Raw genomic sequence first — 14,422 nt, forward strand, 5'->3', positions numbered from 1 at the left:
GTGGGGAGAGGGGGCATCGTGTGTGGCAGATTCCCTGTTAACCGAGAGAGACCGGAGAGCTTCCCCCAGAAGCCCCGAGTGTCAGCACTGACATCCGGGTCTCCTCCTCAAAAACCATTGCACTATCCTACCAGGAATACATTCACTGCCCCAGAAAGCGGGTCTCAGGCTGAGGGCAGGTGCACAGTGCTCCCTGATGAATGTAAAGGTGATATCGAAATGGTGAGGGCCCCCTCAGTATGAAAGCAAAGCGCCTGGCCGGAATTAATTATTTATTACCTTCATTCAGAGTATTTTTCTCTGCCAAAAGTGCAAACACTTCCCCAGAAAACGGAGGCAATATTGCAGTATCCGCCCTGGGGCTTGGCAAATAAAAGTACATTTAAAAAGCCAGAGTCCCCACTCACTTTCCCATTGCCCCTGCTTCTAAATACCACGCTGCCAGCTCTAAATAGAAAAATAAATATTTGCAGATTAAAGGTTTCATTTTATTGCAAATATTCATGAAGATTAAATGTCATTTTAATCACATGTTAGTTTATTTCTCCGGGCGCATCACGCTGGCGTCTCCTCGCTCACTGCGGGGAAATGTGCGTTCCTGGCACCAGCTGGGGCCTATTTACCGTTTGTTCTCGGCCGCGTGAGCGTGCGGCTCCTTGAATCAGAAAATATAGATCGTCGCCGACTAATTGGTGTTCACGGATGGAAGCTTCCAAGCCGGAGCCGCAGAGATGCTGAGATGCCGCTGTAGCAAAATGCCTTTTCCCCCATCGGGGAGGTGGCCCGACCCCGGGGCCGTGGCCGCTCAGCTCTGGGGGGGCCGGGCAGGGATAGGGCAACACACTTCAGGCCTCGGCTTTGAATCCAGCCGAGAATTCCTTCCCCGGGGGAGAGCTGGGAATGCCCATTCCTCTCCGAGGAGAAGTGGCAAGAGACCCCAGCAAACGGGCTATCCGGCAAATGCCCGTGTGGCACGCTCTTCTGGTTCAAGGTTCCTGGAAGGAACGTTTCCTGCACCTGCACCTTAGAATGAATAAAATGTGTCCTTGTTTGCTGTTCTGTTCTCTTTTTACTTGTCTCCCTGGCGGGCTATTCCGTGTTCTTTACTAAATTAAAGAACAAAAGACGGGACCGAACGTGGTAGAATTCGTTTTCAGACACAAACTTGTGAGTGTTCGGGGTTCGCTTCTTCAAGGTGGAGGCGGGTGTGCCTGGACAGGTGCTGCCCTGGGCTCTGCTCTCACGGAGCCGCGGTGAGAGGGGCAGGTGCCCCGGGCGCTCTCCGAGCAGAGGTCCTGCCCCGCCTGGGGGCCTGCGACAAGCCCGCTCCGGGCTCGGCGCCTTCCTGAAGGCTCTGCTGAATTCCTCATTGTTCCTTGGGAAACAGAAGCTTTGACTCGTGCTTCCCAAGGAGAGGAGAGGCCCCACGCACTGTTGATTCTTTCCACCGCACCCCCCATTACAAACGGCAGAGGAGATGGCTCTCAGGATGTATCGTCTGTGGTAGACCTTCCACACACAACGAAGCCTTTTCACACTCTGCTTTTGTCCATAGAACGAGGAGCCAGTGTTCTCCAAGGACGGCCGGAAGTTCTTCTTCGTCAGAGCCATCCCACAGGGGGGACAAGGGAAATTCTATCACATCACCGTCTCGTCGTCCCAGGTAATCCCGACCGTTTCTAAAACTTCCCGCTGTGCTGGTGACAGCCCCTAGTGGGGACCACTCTGTGTGCCCTGATCATCTGCAAGGTCCCCAGAGTGAGCCCGGGTTCTTGAACTGGGAGGTGGTTTCCCCAAGGTGGGGAAGAATGGGGTGCTCGCAAAGCCCAGGGCTTGAGACGCTGGGTCGCACGTGTGCCCTTTCTGTTATGGCTCGAAAATGCAATGACACTTCGGGGCCCCTGGGTGACTCAGTCGGTGAAACGTCCGACTTCAGCTCAGGTCACGATCTCACAATTCGTGGGTTCAATTTCGCATCCGGCTCTGTGCTGACAGCTCGGAGCCTGGAGCCCATTTCAGATTCTGTGTCTCCCTCTCTCTCTGCCCCTCCTCCACTCACGCTCTTTCTCTCTCAGACATAAACATTAAAAAAAATTTTTTTTAAATAACACTTCTGGCAGTAGCATAGGGGACTGTGGGACCCGGTGTTGGGGATGAGCCCTGGGACTCGGGTCTACTACTTTGTAGACGATCCTGTGCCCTCGACCCTCCCTCCCCGTCTGTTGTGCTGTCCCTGACCCTCTCTCCCAGGGACACGGGTCTCCCAGGGACACGGGTCTAGTGCCTCACGGTGCGGTGTCCTAGGACATGCTGTCTTTGAGCCAGGTGTAGGCACTATGCTATTACTCTGCTCCCGCCTGCTGCCACTCACCTGATTCTGGGGTCTGGTGGCTTAGGAGCAGGGCATCGCTGAGCTTAATGTACGCGGATTTAGAACCAGAGGCAGAGATCTTGGTGAACGCTGTTTGTTGCAGACCTGTCACCCCAGGAAGCTCAGGGCACTGAGTGTTTGGGGAGTGCTGTCTTTAGGAAGAAGGTGCAGAGAGGGCGTGGCATTTCTGTGACCATGACCCTCATCTTCCGAGCGTGGATTCCATTTCTGACAGAGCTTAAGTTATTTGGGGCCCAGGATAGGTGAATTAAAATTTGGTTTTAAATAGTTATCAAAAATATCCTGTAGCTACTAATAGAAGACTCCTATTTAGGATTTGGGCCAAAAGACAATTTCAAAAGAACATGCTGAGGACACCCCACTTAAGGGCAGGTGTGACACAGGGAACAGTAACGGAGACCCAGCAGTGACCGTGGGGAGCCTGGTTCCCCGAGGCAGGGCTGCAGGGGCCTGAGTCTCCAGCCCAAGTGACCGCATGACTGACGGTGACTGCTCTCTGGCCGACTTTCCGTTGGTCACTGTGGCACCAGAGTCCTGTTTCCACATTTTGGATCACATTAACCAAGATCGAAAACGTTTATGTGTTTGCATGTGGCCGTGTCCCTGAATTCATGCACAGAGTGCCCTGTTAACATCCCTGCAGGAAGCAGGCCCGCTTTCATCCAGGAGAGCACCCCCCTGGCCAGGAGCCCCTCAGGCCACCCCTGTCATCCAGAATCCCCCGCACCCCCGCTTCCCTGCTCCCCGCAGGCTCTCCCTTCCCCTGAGACCCCCATGGGCTCTGCCTGACTTAGTCACCATCCGATTCCCACCTGCCTCCCTGAGCACCTACCCTCCAGCACAGCTGGCCGGTGCCTCACCCTGCACCTCCACACCGCGTTCCAGATCACGTCGTTCCTGTCACGATGGCCGCACCTCCCCCCATTACGGTTTATTGTCAGAATTATTCCACATTGGGAGGCACTTAGGGAGAGAGAGGGATTCGAACTGTCCTTGTAAATGATGGCAGAGAATGACAGACATGTCTCCTCCCTCCCTCCTTCCCTCTCTCCTTCCTTCTCTACCTTCCTCCCTCCCTCCTTCCCTTCCTCTCTCCTTCCTGTCTTCCCCCCTCTTTTCCTGCCTTCCTTCCCCCTTCCTTCCCCTCTTCCTTCTTTTCTTCTTTCGTCTCTTCCTCCTTCCCTCCTTCCCTCCTCCCTCCCTCCCTCCCCCCTCCCCTCCGTCTATTTCCTTGTCCTGTTTCATACCCCCCCATATTCCTCTTTCCTGCCTCCCAGTCTTCCTGTAGTAATGACTCTGCTAATGAGATTCCCAAATTTTATAAAACAGCATCAGCAGCATGTGCAGAGGGGCCATTGCTGCCTCTAGTGACACCCATGTGTCATGGTTGGTGGCCCGGCCGTCATGGCACCAGGTGACAAGTACCACGGACGTGGACTCTGGAGGAAGGGGAGGGCTAGGACCTGGGGGTGTCAGCCGAGGCTTTGTGGACGGGCTGGATGCAAGCCCCGGTCAGAGGAGAGGACTTGGCAGGGGGGGGGGGGACCCCACGGAGGGGCTCGGGCTCACCAGCTCTACCATGTCCTGTCTGTGTTCCAGCCCAACAGCAGCAACGACAACATTCAGTCCATCACATCTGGAGACTGGGACGTCACCAAGATCCTGTCCTACGACGAGAAGCGGAACAAGATGTAAGTGGGGCGGGCCGCGGGGCCGGCAAGACCCTGGCGAAACGCGGCCCTTACTTCCGGTCAGACGACACTCACTAGGTTCTGTCTCCCAGCGGCCCCACCTCCAAAGTTGCCAGACACTGAGCAGAGGAAGCCGAGCGGCCGGCCCTGCGGGGTGACACAGGGGGACAGGCAGTGGCAGGACGGGTCTGTACTCCTTGTGAGCTCCAGGCCCCGTGCGGGGCGCGTTGTGACCGTTCTGTCCTTTGGCTCAGCAGTCCGGGGGAGGGAGAGGGGTCACTGCTTTCCCCGCTCCTAATGTAAATAAGCCGACACACAGAGCGGTTGAGTCGTTGACTGCGGCTTATCCAGACAGTGACAGGGAGCCAGGATTCAGCTCCGACGGTGGAGGCCAGGCCCGGGATGCCGCTCGTCCTCCCTGGTGGTGGGACCAGGGCCCGGGGGCCCGCGCTCCAGTGGCAGAGGAACACCACTGCCCCAGGCTTTACGTCTGGACTGGTGTCAAGGGTGCTCAGGTCCCGGCCCTCCGGGAGGCCAACGGCTTGTAAAGGGATGCCCGCACCTGAGTCCAGTTGTACACCGTCCTCGGCCCTCGGTGGAGCCCCAGTGAGGCCCCTGGGTGTGTGGCTCTCCCGGCCCGTGCCCGGGGCTGGGCCTGAGCGGGACAGGAGGTCCCGCCACCACGCACGGGCAGAGTCCCGGGGAGCGTCTGCAGACAGAGCCCTGCAGGGGACGCGAGCCCACCCTGGGACCACTAATCCCTGTTGTGTGTCCCCCCCCCCCCATCTTTGCAGCTACTTCCTGAGCACGGAGGACCTGCCTCGGAGGCGACAGCTCTACAGGTACGTGGGCCGGCCGCACACGGGGCTCCGCCTTCAGAAGGCCTGGTGACTCGTGCAGGGACGCGGTACCCCCGGGGGGGTGGGGGGGCGCAGGGGACCGTCACAGAGGCAGCTGTAAGGTCTGGAGACAAATAACGAGAAATGAAGAGGCCACCAAATTTGAAACTTGATTTTTCTGCGCTTGTCCCACGCAGGGGTGTTTGCTCCCCACCCCCGACGTGCTTTCTCGTGTTGATAACCCAGCCTCTTTCTTCTCAACTGTATGCAAATGTGACGTGGCGGGCTCATTCCCACGGGGGGCTGATGGGAGGCAAGTCGGCTCGGGCGTGCCCCGTGTCGAGCGGGGAGGAGGCCCTCTACGGGCTCCGTGTCGCCACCGTCTTGCTGTGACAGCGGTCAGATCTGGAACCCCAGACGAGGCAGAGGAAGGGTGCAGTCTGAACCCTGGAGAGGCGACTTCTTCCAGGGTCTGTTCTCCCTGGCATCAGGTCCTGTCACCTGCCCCAGTCACTGTTCCCACCAGGGAAAGCCTTGGGTTCTGAACTGGGATCACCAGACGTGGAAATAGCACAACCTCTTACCTCCTCCGTGTTTCCCAGACTAGAAGGTCGGTGGGTGCTGGTCACAGCCCACAGGCACAGCAGCCGCCCCGCGGGGACCCGAGGGCCCGAGGGGGTGACTCAGGCTGGATGGAGCCGACGCCTGGCTCCCCTCCCTGCCACGGGACGCTGGAGAATCCCTCTCAGGAGGACCAGCATGTCCCCTCCCGCCCACCGGTGCGTGTGCTGAGGGCACAGAAGGCCAGCACAGGGGAGTCCCTCTGGAGGGGAGAGAACTCTGGCAAACCCACGTGGGCACAGGCCCCCTGCCCCGTGTAGCCGGGCGTGCCTGCCAGCGTTACTTAGATCAGTCCTGTCACCCCAAGAATGAAGGGGTTCGAGGCGGACCACCTCCCTTTTCCTCTGCCTTACGAATACCGTTAGAAGGCCGTCTTCTCCTGGGCGCGAGCTACCGTCACCCTTGTGGGCAGGTCTCCTGCGGGGCCTGTGGGGGGAGGCGACCTTCCCCGGCAAAGTGCTCAGGCAGGAACCCCCTCCAGGTACATGCAAAGCCTCCTCGGTATCTTCATTTTGGGGAACACATTTCAGGCCTTCTTGACGTGAGCGTGTGCTTGTTCCGCGTGGTCCCGGGGTTCCTGCTCCGCCTCCCCCCCCAACAAGTGAGAAGCTCCACGTCTCCGTGTGGCTCCGAAGCAGCCGGAGCCCGGTTCAGCCCATGCCCCTGGGGTTCCTGACGCGTCGTGCACCAGTGCTAGGCTCTCCTAGGAAATTCAGAGATTCAGAAGACGAGCTCCTGTTCTCAAAGAGCGAGCCGTCTTCTCAGACCAGAGGCGTGGGTCCAAAGTACTAGATAACGGCACCAGGCACTGTGCGCCTTCCCCTTCCCAGTGGGGGCACGCACAGGCGCAGGTGACCAAGCGTGCACTGTCACGTGTGCACCCAGAGAGCACACGTGCCGTGAGCTCTTCCGAGGGGGGCCTGCCCGCCAGGGAAGGGGAGAACAGAGCAGAGCATTCGGGCCTTCCCGGGGGGGGGGGCGGGAGAAAGGCCCACCGTGGAGCGTCAGGGACTCGCGAGCGCCCTTGAAAGGAGAGAAGCCACCAGCCCCGAAGGCTGAGCTGGGGGTTTGGGCCCTGCGCCCTGGGCTGGTCTCCTCGCCGCCTGGGTTCACGCCCCGCCGTCTCTGTTCCTCCAGTGCCAGCACGGTGGGCAGCTTCAACAGGCAGTGCATGTCCTGTGACCTGGTGGAGAATTGCACCTACTTCAGTGCATCCTTCAGCCACAGTGCAGACTTCTTCCTCCTCAAGTGCGAAGGTAGGCTGCGGCCCTCTGGACCCACCTCTACGTCAGCGCTGAGATCCGCGGGCATCCTGGCCACCGGCAGGGGGGTGGCGGTGGGAGCCTGTCCCAGACCAGGCAGGGACCTGCCCAGGTGGGCTCACGCGAGTAGGGTTACTGGACCGTCTGCGGTTTACAGCTTATCAGGGCGTTTACCCTCGAGGCCACTTAATCCCAGAGTTCCTCCACATTCTCCAAACAAAAAGTCCTAGGAAGTAGATAAGTGTCCCACACGTTGACGAACCTTTGCCATTTATAAAGGTAATAAACTTCTCAAAGCTCAACTTCTTAAGCATATTTAAGGGTCAAGGTGATCTAGAAGTCTCAGGCAGAAAAGAAATTATCGTCCTATGACCTAACGTGGGGGTAACTTATCCCAGAAAGTTCCTGATCACACCCGTCAGCATACACGAAGCAGTGGGCATGTCCCACGGTGGAAAAACCAGTGTCTTTGCGTCTTGTCCTCGTATGTTGGAAGGACAAGGTCTAGAATCCACAAATAAATGCGGTTGTTACAAAGCGTGTCTCAAGAGCTCCTGAGACCACGTTGCTGCAGGTGGAACTGACTGGGACCAGGACCAATTCAGGCCCACGACTCGCGGGTGCAGAAGGAGGAATGTCTGTGAGAGCACTGTCTTCGTTGGCCTTCGCCAGCCGCACACCAGTGCATGGCCTCATCCCCTTTTTGTGAGTATCTTCCAAAATCGTGAAAAGCCAGGAAGACTCGGCCCCTTGACCACCACAGGCTCAGCCCCAGACGTTCTCCCAAGACGATGGGGAACCTCTGAATTACAACTGTAGCCACCCCCTCCCCCAGTCCCCTCGAAGGAAGGTGGTACCAAACTCCTCTTTCCTGTGCTGCCCGGGAAGCAGACAGCAAGCGGCCGAAAGAGGAGAGACCCTAAGAACCAGTCCACTGGCTTCATCCATCGACAGGAGGTTGGGTGATGCACAGGGAACCAGCATCAAGGTCTCCCGGCTACCGGGCCAGTGACACCTGCCGCCCCGTGGCAGGATCTTTGGGAAATTACAGCCTGGGAAAATGTAGGGTTTATGTGGCCAGGAAACCGACCCACTAGGAGCTGAGACAAGAGTCTGACCAGAGCTACACAATCACGCATCTGGAATCTTGTCCCCAGAAGGAAACACAGAAACATCATGATAAAATACAGAAGAGAAAAGTCAAAGTGCATGTAAAGAACTTCCCAGACAAGGATCCATCATTTAAAGCCCATTTAAATATTGAGTATGTTGCCTTATCGTAAGGTAAGCTTAAACTAGCCCTCTTCTCTACAAAATTTCTCTGTATATATTTTTTGTATGATAACCTATTTTCTGGTGAAAGTAACTTGAATGCCCAAATTGACCTTTCCCCCAAAGCCTGACCAAACCCTCATTTTTAAAAAGGGACTTTCTAAAAGACAAACAAAGAAACATAAATGTACAAAACCAATAGCAGCAAACTTTCAGAATCCAGATGCAATGATAAGAGACCACGGACTTAGCCGCAGTGAAAGCAAATCCCCGTCCTGCGCTGAGGGCCGGTTAACCCCGTGAGCGGTGGTGACGACTGTCATGGGGGTGAGACTTCAGAAGGGGATGATTACACCCAGTTTGATTGCTTGGGATTTCTGGGGGGGGAAGAAGAATCAAGGGAAGATGAGGTGGCATTTCAGACGTGGGCAAGGGTGGGATTCAGAGTGTCGAGTGCAGTGTCATGGGGCGGGGGGAGGAGGATGCAGCGTGAGGAGGAGCGTTGGGCATGCTGAGATCGCGTGGAGGGTCCCCCCCGACGGCCTGTGAGCCCCCATCGGTCCAGCAGAGGCATGCATTTAAGAAGTCCAATTTAACAACCAAAATTAATTCTCAGTGATTTTATTTTCCCCCATGTCTCTCGGCAGAGATTAAAGTGGACCCAGGCAGCATTGATTAAACTCCCTCCCCTGTGTTGCTTTCACACCCCAACGCTACTCACTACTCCAGAGATTCCTACGAACCTCTGACCAAAACAATGTCCCCACCCCCAGCTCTAAGAGGCTCTCCTTCCCGGCTCCTGCGACACTTCGGGTAGATTAACATGGCCCCTAAGATGTAGCCAGAACAACAACAAGTCCTTCCCTTCTAGGCTGAAGAAAACGTAATGACTGTAGAGGATTCTCTGTGACTGGGGGAAGGGGAATCTGTGAACACTCCCACACTCAGAAGGGCTCGGCCCATCGTGCAGGAGGAGGTTTGGACCAAGGGTTTAGAACCGGGGCACGGCAGGCACCCAGCGGCCAAAGCAAGTGTTTAATCAGAGCGGCCGCAGGCCGTCACGCTGGGGGAGTCCACAGGGCTGGGGACCACACAAGCGGCTGTAAGACCACAAAACTGAGATACCCCATCTAAACTCCTCCTGCTTTGCCTGCGGACCTTCCGCTGTGATGGGTTTTGCTGAGTTTATCTGCGATGGTTCTGTCCCTTAATTTACACTGTCCCTCTGTCCCAGCTGATTGTCGCCCATCACTCGTCTGCAGTGAATGCTTGTCTGTGACTGGCCCTTCCATGCGTTGTCCTTCTCCTGGTGAGACCATAACCTCCACCCTCATCGTCACAGATTTCCTCTGAGTCTTATCATCTGGTGCCCTCTCCTGTGACACTTCCTTAACATTTATTCTGTGCTGTCTCAAGGCTTCTCATTTCTGTATTTGTTTATAATTCTTAAGTTCTTAATTTTTATTAAGTATGTAAAACTTTTAAATGCATAAATTATTTTCTTACCTTCGCACACCATCGATTAAAATAGCACAAGTAAGGCAAGACTCCGAAATGTTTGCAGTGCTTACATCCACTCATTACCTAGCTGGGTCCCATCTCCCTGTGCCGGTATTTCTAGCAAAAAGTCATGGGTTTCATATGGCCACTGAAGGCTTGCATGAAAAGTGCCTGTAAACCAGATGCAGTGGAACCTTGTAGAAACTCACCTACATAATAAGTACACAGACGTTTAGATTTCTTTTCCGATCTCTAGGGTCTAGCAGTGAAGCCAGATGCATTCAAAATACTGCATTACCATGTGACATCTTACAGTGATTTTCCAGAAAACCCAGCAAGCTTTCAGTTTCTACACTTGCTGGTCTCCCCAGTGACCCTGTAAGATGGGTGGTGATAGAAATACCTAAACTCTGTTCAGCTCTTCACAGTTTGAAAAATACATTCCTTATAATATTTGACGTTTATGTTTCCATTTCTGATTGCTTGCTATCTGTCTCTAACACAAAGAGATCTTAGAGTTCCCTACACTGACTTGCACATTTGGTCTTTGATCGATCAATGGACACCTGACTGATACATCCCCCAGACCTTCTTTTAAGCCAAGGGTTGATTTTTTTTTAATTTTTTTAATGTTTATTTATTTTTAAGAGATGGAGAGACAGAGTGTGAGTGGGGAAGGGGCAGAGAGAGAGAGGGAGATACAGAATCCGAAGCAGGCTCCAGGCTCTGGGCTGTCGGCACAGAGCCCGACGCGGGGCTTGAACCCACCAGCCATGAGATCATGACCTGAACTGAAGTCGGACGCTTAACTGACTGAGCCACCCAGATGCCCCAGGCAAGGGTCAATTTTTATCAACCCTTGGGATGAACAAGCCCAGGCAGCGTGGGCACCTTCAGACCAGCATGTGTGACGGAAACTGTCACTGGTTCCTCAGCTGTCCTGGAGCACCCAGATCAGAAGTCAGGCTGCATCTCCCGCAGAGCTGTGACGTCCAACTTTGAGTCTTGGGTGACCCCAGTGTCAAGTTTAAAGAAAAATTACTCACCTCCTGTATTAGTTCCCCGGGGCTGCTGTAGCAAATGACCACAAGCTGGGTGGGCTTAACGCAGCAAAAATGTATACTCTCCCAGTTCTGGAGACCAGAAGTCTGAAAGCAAGTCGTCTGCAGGGCTGACTCCTCGTGGAGGCTCTGAGAGGGAACCTACTCCATGCCTCCCTCCAGCTTCTGGTGCTGCCAGTGATCCTGGGTGTTCCCCACCTTGTAGATGTCCTACCCCGACCTCTGCCTCCACTGGCACATGACCCTGTGTCTCTGGGCCCCACACCCCGATCTCTGCCTTCGTCGGCATGTGGCCCTGTGTCTCTGGACCCCAGTTTCTCTCTCCTTGTAAGGACACCAACCACAGGTGAGGACCCACCTACTCCAGTCGACTTCATCTTAACTTGATTGCATTTACAAAGACCCTATTTCCAAATAAGGTCACATCCACAGGTACTGGGGTTGGAACTGCAACATATCTTTCATGGGGAGATACAGTTGACCCACAGGACCTCCCTTCTGTGACTCCATTCACCTTCTTCTATAAGAAAGAGAGGAAAGGAACTGTTGTTGGTTTTCTCAGGGACACAAATTTAAGGGCAACCACGTGAGACTTTGTGACAGAGACTGTTCCCAATGGCTTTACCATATTCTAGAAAGAGTGAGAGGGGCCTCTGCAGAAAGTGATAGTTTCCAAACCATGTTTTTGGAAGATAACGCTGGCATGTTGGCGGAAGAAGTGTACGTTTTCTCCAGAAATTCTTCCTCTGTGTCAGAAAGTCAAATGAATACTCGAGTCACATGGAGCTTTGAAAAGTTGTTAGGATTTTTCTCCTCCCCAGCTGAATTCATCCAGGAGAGCCACTGTGCAACTGAATCAAAGCACCCAGTTTACGTAATTTGAGTTTTACAGTCATAGCCTCTGTTTAGAGAATTGGATTTTTCTCTTCAAACTGAATCCCAAGCACATGATTCATTTTCCTCCAAGTTTGTGAGAAGGACTCAGTCAGTCCTGTTTCTAAGAAACACCAAAACTTCACCAGGAAAATGGGACCTGTGCATGAATCAGGCATTTGCTGTTTTATATCAAAAACAGTTTTCTATTTTTAAAAGTTAATAAATAAACCTCTTTTTCTTGGAACCAAACATGGTGAAACTCGAGCTTTTCGTCCTGTTCTGAGTGGAGAACCTTTGTTATGAGTCCTGCTACGGTCTGGACTTCACCCCCCTTTGCTGTTGTGATTTACGGAGCCATTTGCCAATGGTTAAGACATTCGGCCATAGAGTCGGCGACTTGATTTATCAAGACAGCATTCTCCATCTTGAAGTCAAATTGAAACAAAACATGTAAGCTTAAAATAAACCGAGTGACTGTATCCCGATTACTGCTTTTCTTACTACTAAATGCTCGGGGCTCCATCATCACCATCGCTGCCATGGAAAAAGAGAAATCACAGAAATGGAGAGCAATGAAGGATGGAATTGGACAGACCTGGCTAGAAGCTGGGCCCCTCCGCTCACTAGCTTTGGGATGTGGGCACGTTGGCTGGCCTTGCCAAACCCTCGACTTCCTCATCCTGAAAACTGGGGCCACAACAGTAGCTGTCTCACAAAGCTCTTGTCTGGATTCACGGAGGTAATGCACGTGGACTGCTTGGCATGATGTCCGAGGCACAGCAAATGCCTAATAAGTGATAACTAATATTGTGACCACAGTCACCATCGTCATCGTCGTTACCTCAGTGATCAAAGGAGAGTGTCTTAGCCATCCTCCAGCTACTGACTCAGCATCCAGAAGGTGGGGCTAACATGACAGATGGTTACCGTCTGTGAAATTAGTGAAGCAAATCCCTTACTCGGTGTTTCCAGATGTGAGTGGCCATCCTCATACCTCACCAGGCTGTGCCAGAAGCCCTGGGTCTGCGCTCACACTAGCAGGATAGAAAGTTCCAGAAGTGACTGTAGTTGCCAGAGTCACAGAACCTTAGCTCACCCATGTGTGAGGCATGGAGGTGAAGTACCTGGTGACTTCAGAAAGGCAATGCCTACAGGGCCCTCCACAGCTGGTTCTTGGTGGAAGTTAGGAAGGAACCAAGTTTTCTTATTTTCATCAGCGCTGGATATTTCCTCCTTCTGTGCCATTTCCCCTCTCTGCCTCTACTCCATCAGATGCCCAGTGCTCTCAGCTGCCCTGGCCATGTCCTGACCTTGAGGAGTATAACAGAAGGGGAAATGTACACCGAGGCACTATATTAGTTCTCCATGAGTTTTAGTCAAAACAAAGCCATGAGTGGCAGGGATGAAAAATGGGTTTCAGCCTTGAAGATCAACTCCTCCGCACTGGAAGTCCCTGGCTGCAGTGCTGTGCATAAGAAGGATGCCTTGGCCAAGTCCAGGCTCAGCAAGAAAGAGCCTCATGAGCGATTGATGGGCCATGTCTGCCACATGCAGCAGTGAGGGAGGAGGTGGTGCCCACCTACCACACATCTGTTCCTGGAGGGAGTGGAAAGCTATTAATCTTGACATCACTACAGAAAGTATCCCGAGGGAAGCTTGTGGCCTAAGGTTTCTGACTGAAAGACAACTCGGCCAGTCATACATCTTTTGAAGTAAGGAGAAGAAAGCTCCAGACCCCTCCAAAGTGGCCCCGGGGTGATGCCCATTCACACACAGTCCTTCAGTGTACATCTAAGCAGGTGCACCCTCTTACATCCCGGCCCATCCAATGTAGGCATGAAATACACTCTTCTACTGAAATTATTTCAGATAACTGTAAATGATAGTGCCAGAGCTAGAAAAATAATAATCTGCATCCTCGCTGATGAAACTATATTATTCGCTTCAAACATGGGGCAATACTGATGCCGTGCAACAAGATTTGAAAAGGGAAAAGCACGTAATCCTCTAAGCGTCTCTTATACCAAGTTTCCAAGCCATTAACCTGGGCGACCCTATTTTAATTTTGAGTTTGTCCAAGCAAATGTTTGGAACCAAGTTTGAGACTCCTTGGAGCGTTGCCAGTGTGTTTGTGAGGAAGAACATCTCTTCAATCTCTCAGACATTTAGAGCTACTCCCTCTGAAGCTGTGGGTACCAAGAACAAGGAGAGGGATTCTCGGGGCAGGTTGTATCATCAGTATAATTTACATGAATACTTTGGAAGATGCTAAACTCATCAGTAAAAGCTCCCAGACCCCAAGCAAGTCACTGAGCAGGAGCCTCGTTGCTCTTCAGTGACAACAAAACAAGCATCTCCCTCAGAAAGACACTTCCCACTTTCCCACTGGACACCTTCCCCATCATGGGGCAAATATCTGAGCTGTTCCAGCACCAGGTGACAAGGTACCTTCTGCAAAATGAGAAGTCTTTCCTGACAGCATTCTACTTGAAATGTGCGTTGACAATAAATAATACCATTCGGTGCAACTATGGTGCCTCTGTGACCCACGTTCTCCTTTTATGCCCACTGCCCCGACTCCAGCCAGCCACTTTGCTCCTGACCACCATCACATTTCCTAAAGCATCTTTTCCTTAAGGACAGCTTCCTGAGTACATATGTAAAATAGTAGAAGAAACATAAAATTAAAAAATAGGGGTGCCTGGGTGGCGCACTTGGTTAAGCGTCCGACTTCAGCCAGGTCACAATCTCGCGGTCCGGGAGTTCGAGCCCCGCGTCAGGCTCTGGGCTGTTGGCTCAGAGCCTGGAGCCTGTTTCCGATTCTGTGTCTCCCTCTCTCTCTGCCCCTCCCCCGTTCATGCTCTGTCTCTCTCTGTCCCAAAAATAAATAAACGTTGAAAAAAAAAAT

General features: G+C 53.2%; 1 protein-coding gene across 1 annotated transcript in view; it reads left to right on the forward strand.

The window, feature by feature from the left end:
• Positions 1-14,422, forward strand: part of DPP6 (dipeptidyl peptidase like 6) — a 713,986-nt gene that overhangs the window by 644,991 nt on the left and 54,573 nt on the right. The window contains exons 13-16 of the mRNA XM_047850332.1: positions 1,556-1,663; positions 3,992-4,083; positions 4,878-4,925; positions 6,681-6,799. Of these exons, the coding sequence (XP_047706288.1) occupies positions 1,556-1,663; positions 3,992-4,083; positions 4,878-4,925; positions 6,681-6,799 (367 nt within the window). The remainder of the gene's footprint in view (positions 1-1,555; positions 1,664-3,991; positions 4,084-4,877; positions 4,926-6,680; positions 6,800-14,422) is intronic.

This window comes from Prionailurus viverrinus, chromosome A2, assembly GCF_022837055.1.
Source record: "Prionailurus viverrinus isolate Anna chromosome A2, UM_Priviv_1.0, whole genome shotgun sequence".
Lineage (NCBI taxonomy): Eukaryota > Metazoa > Chordata > Mammalia > Carnivora > Felidae > Prionailurus > Prionailurus viverrinus.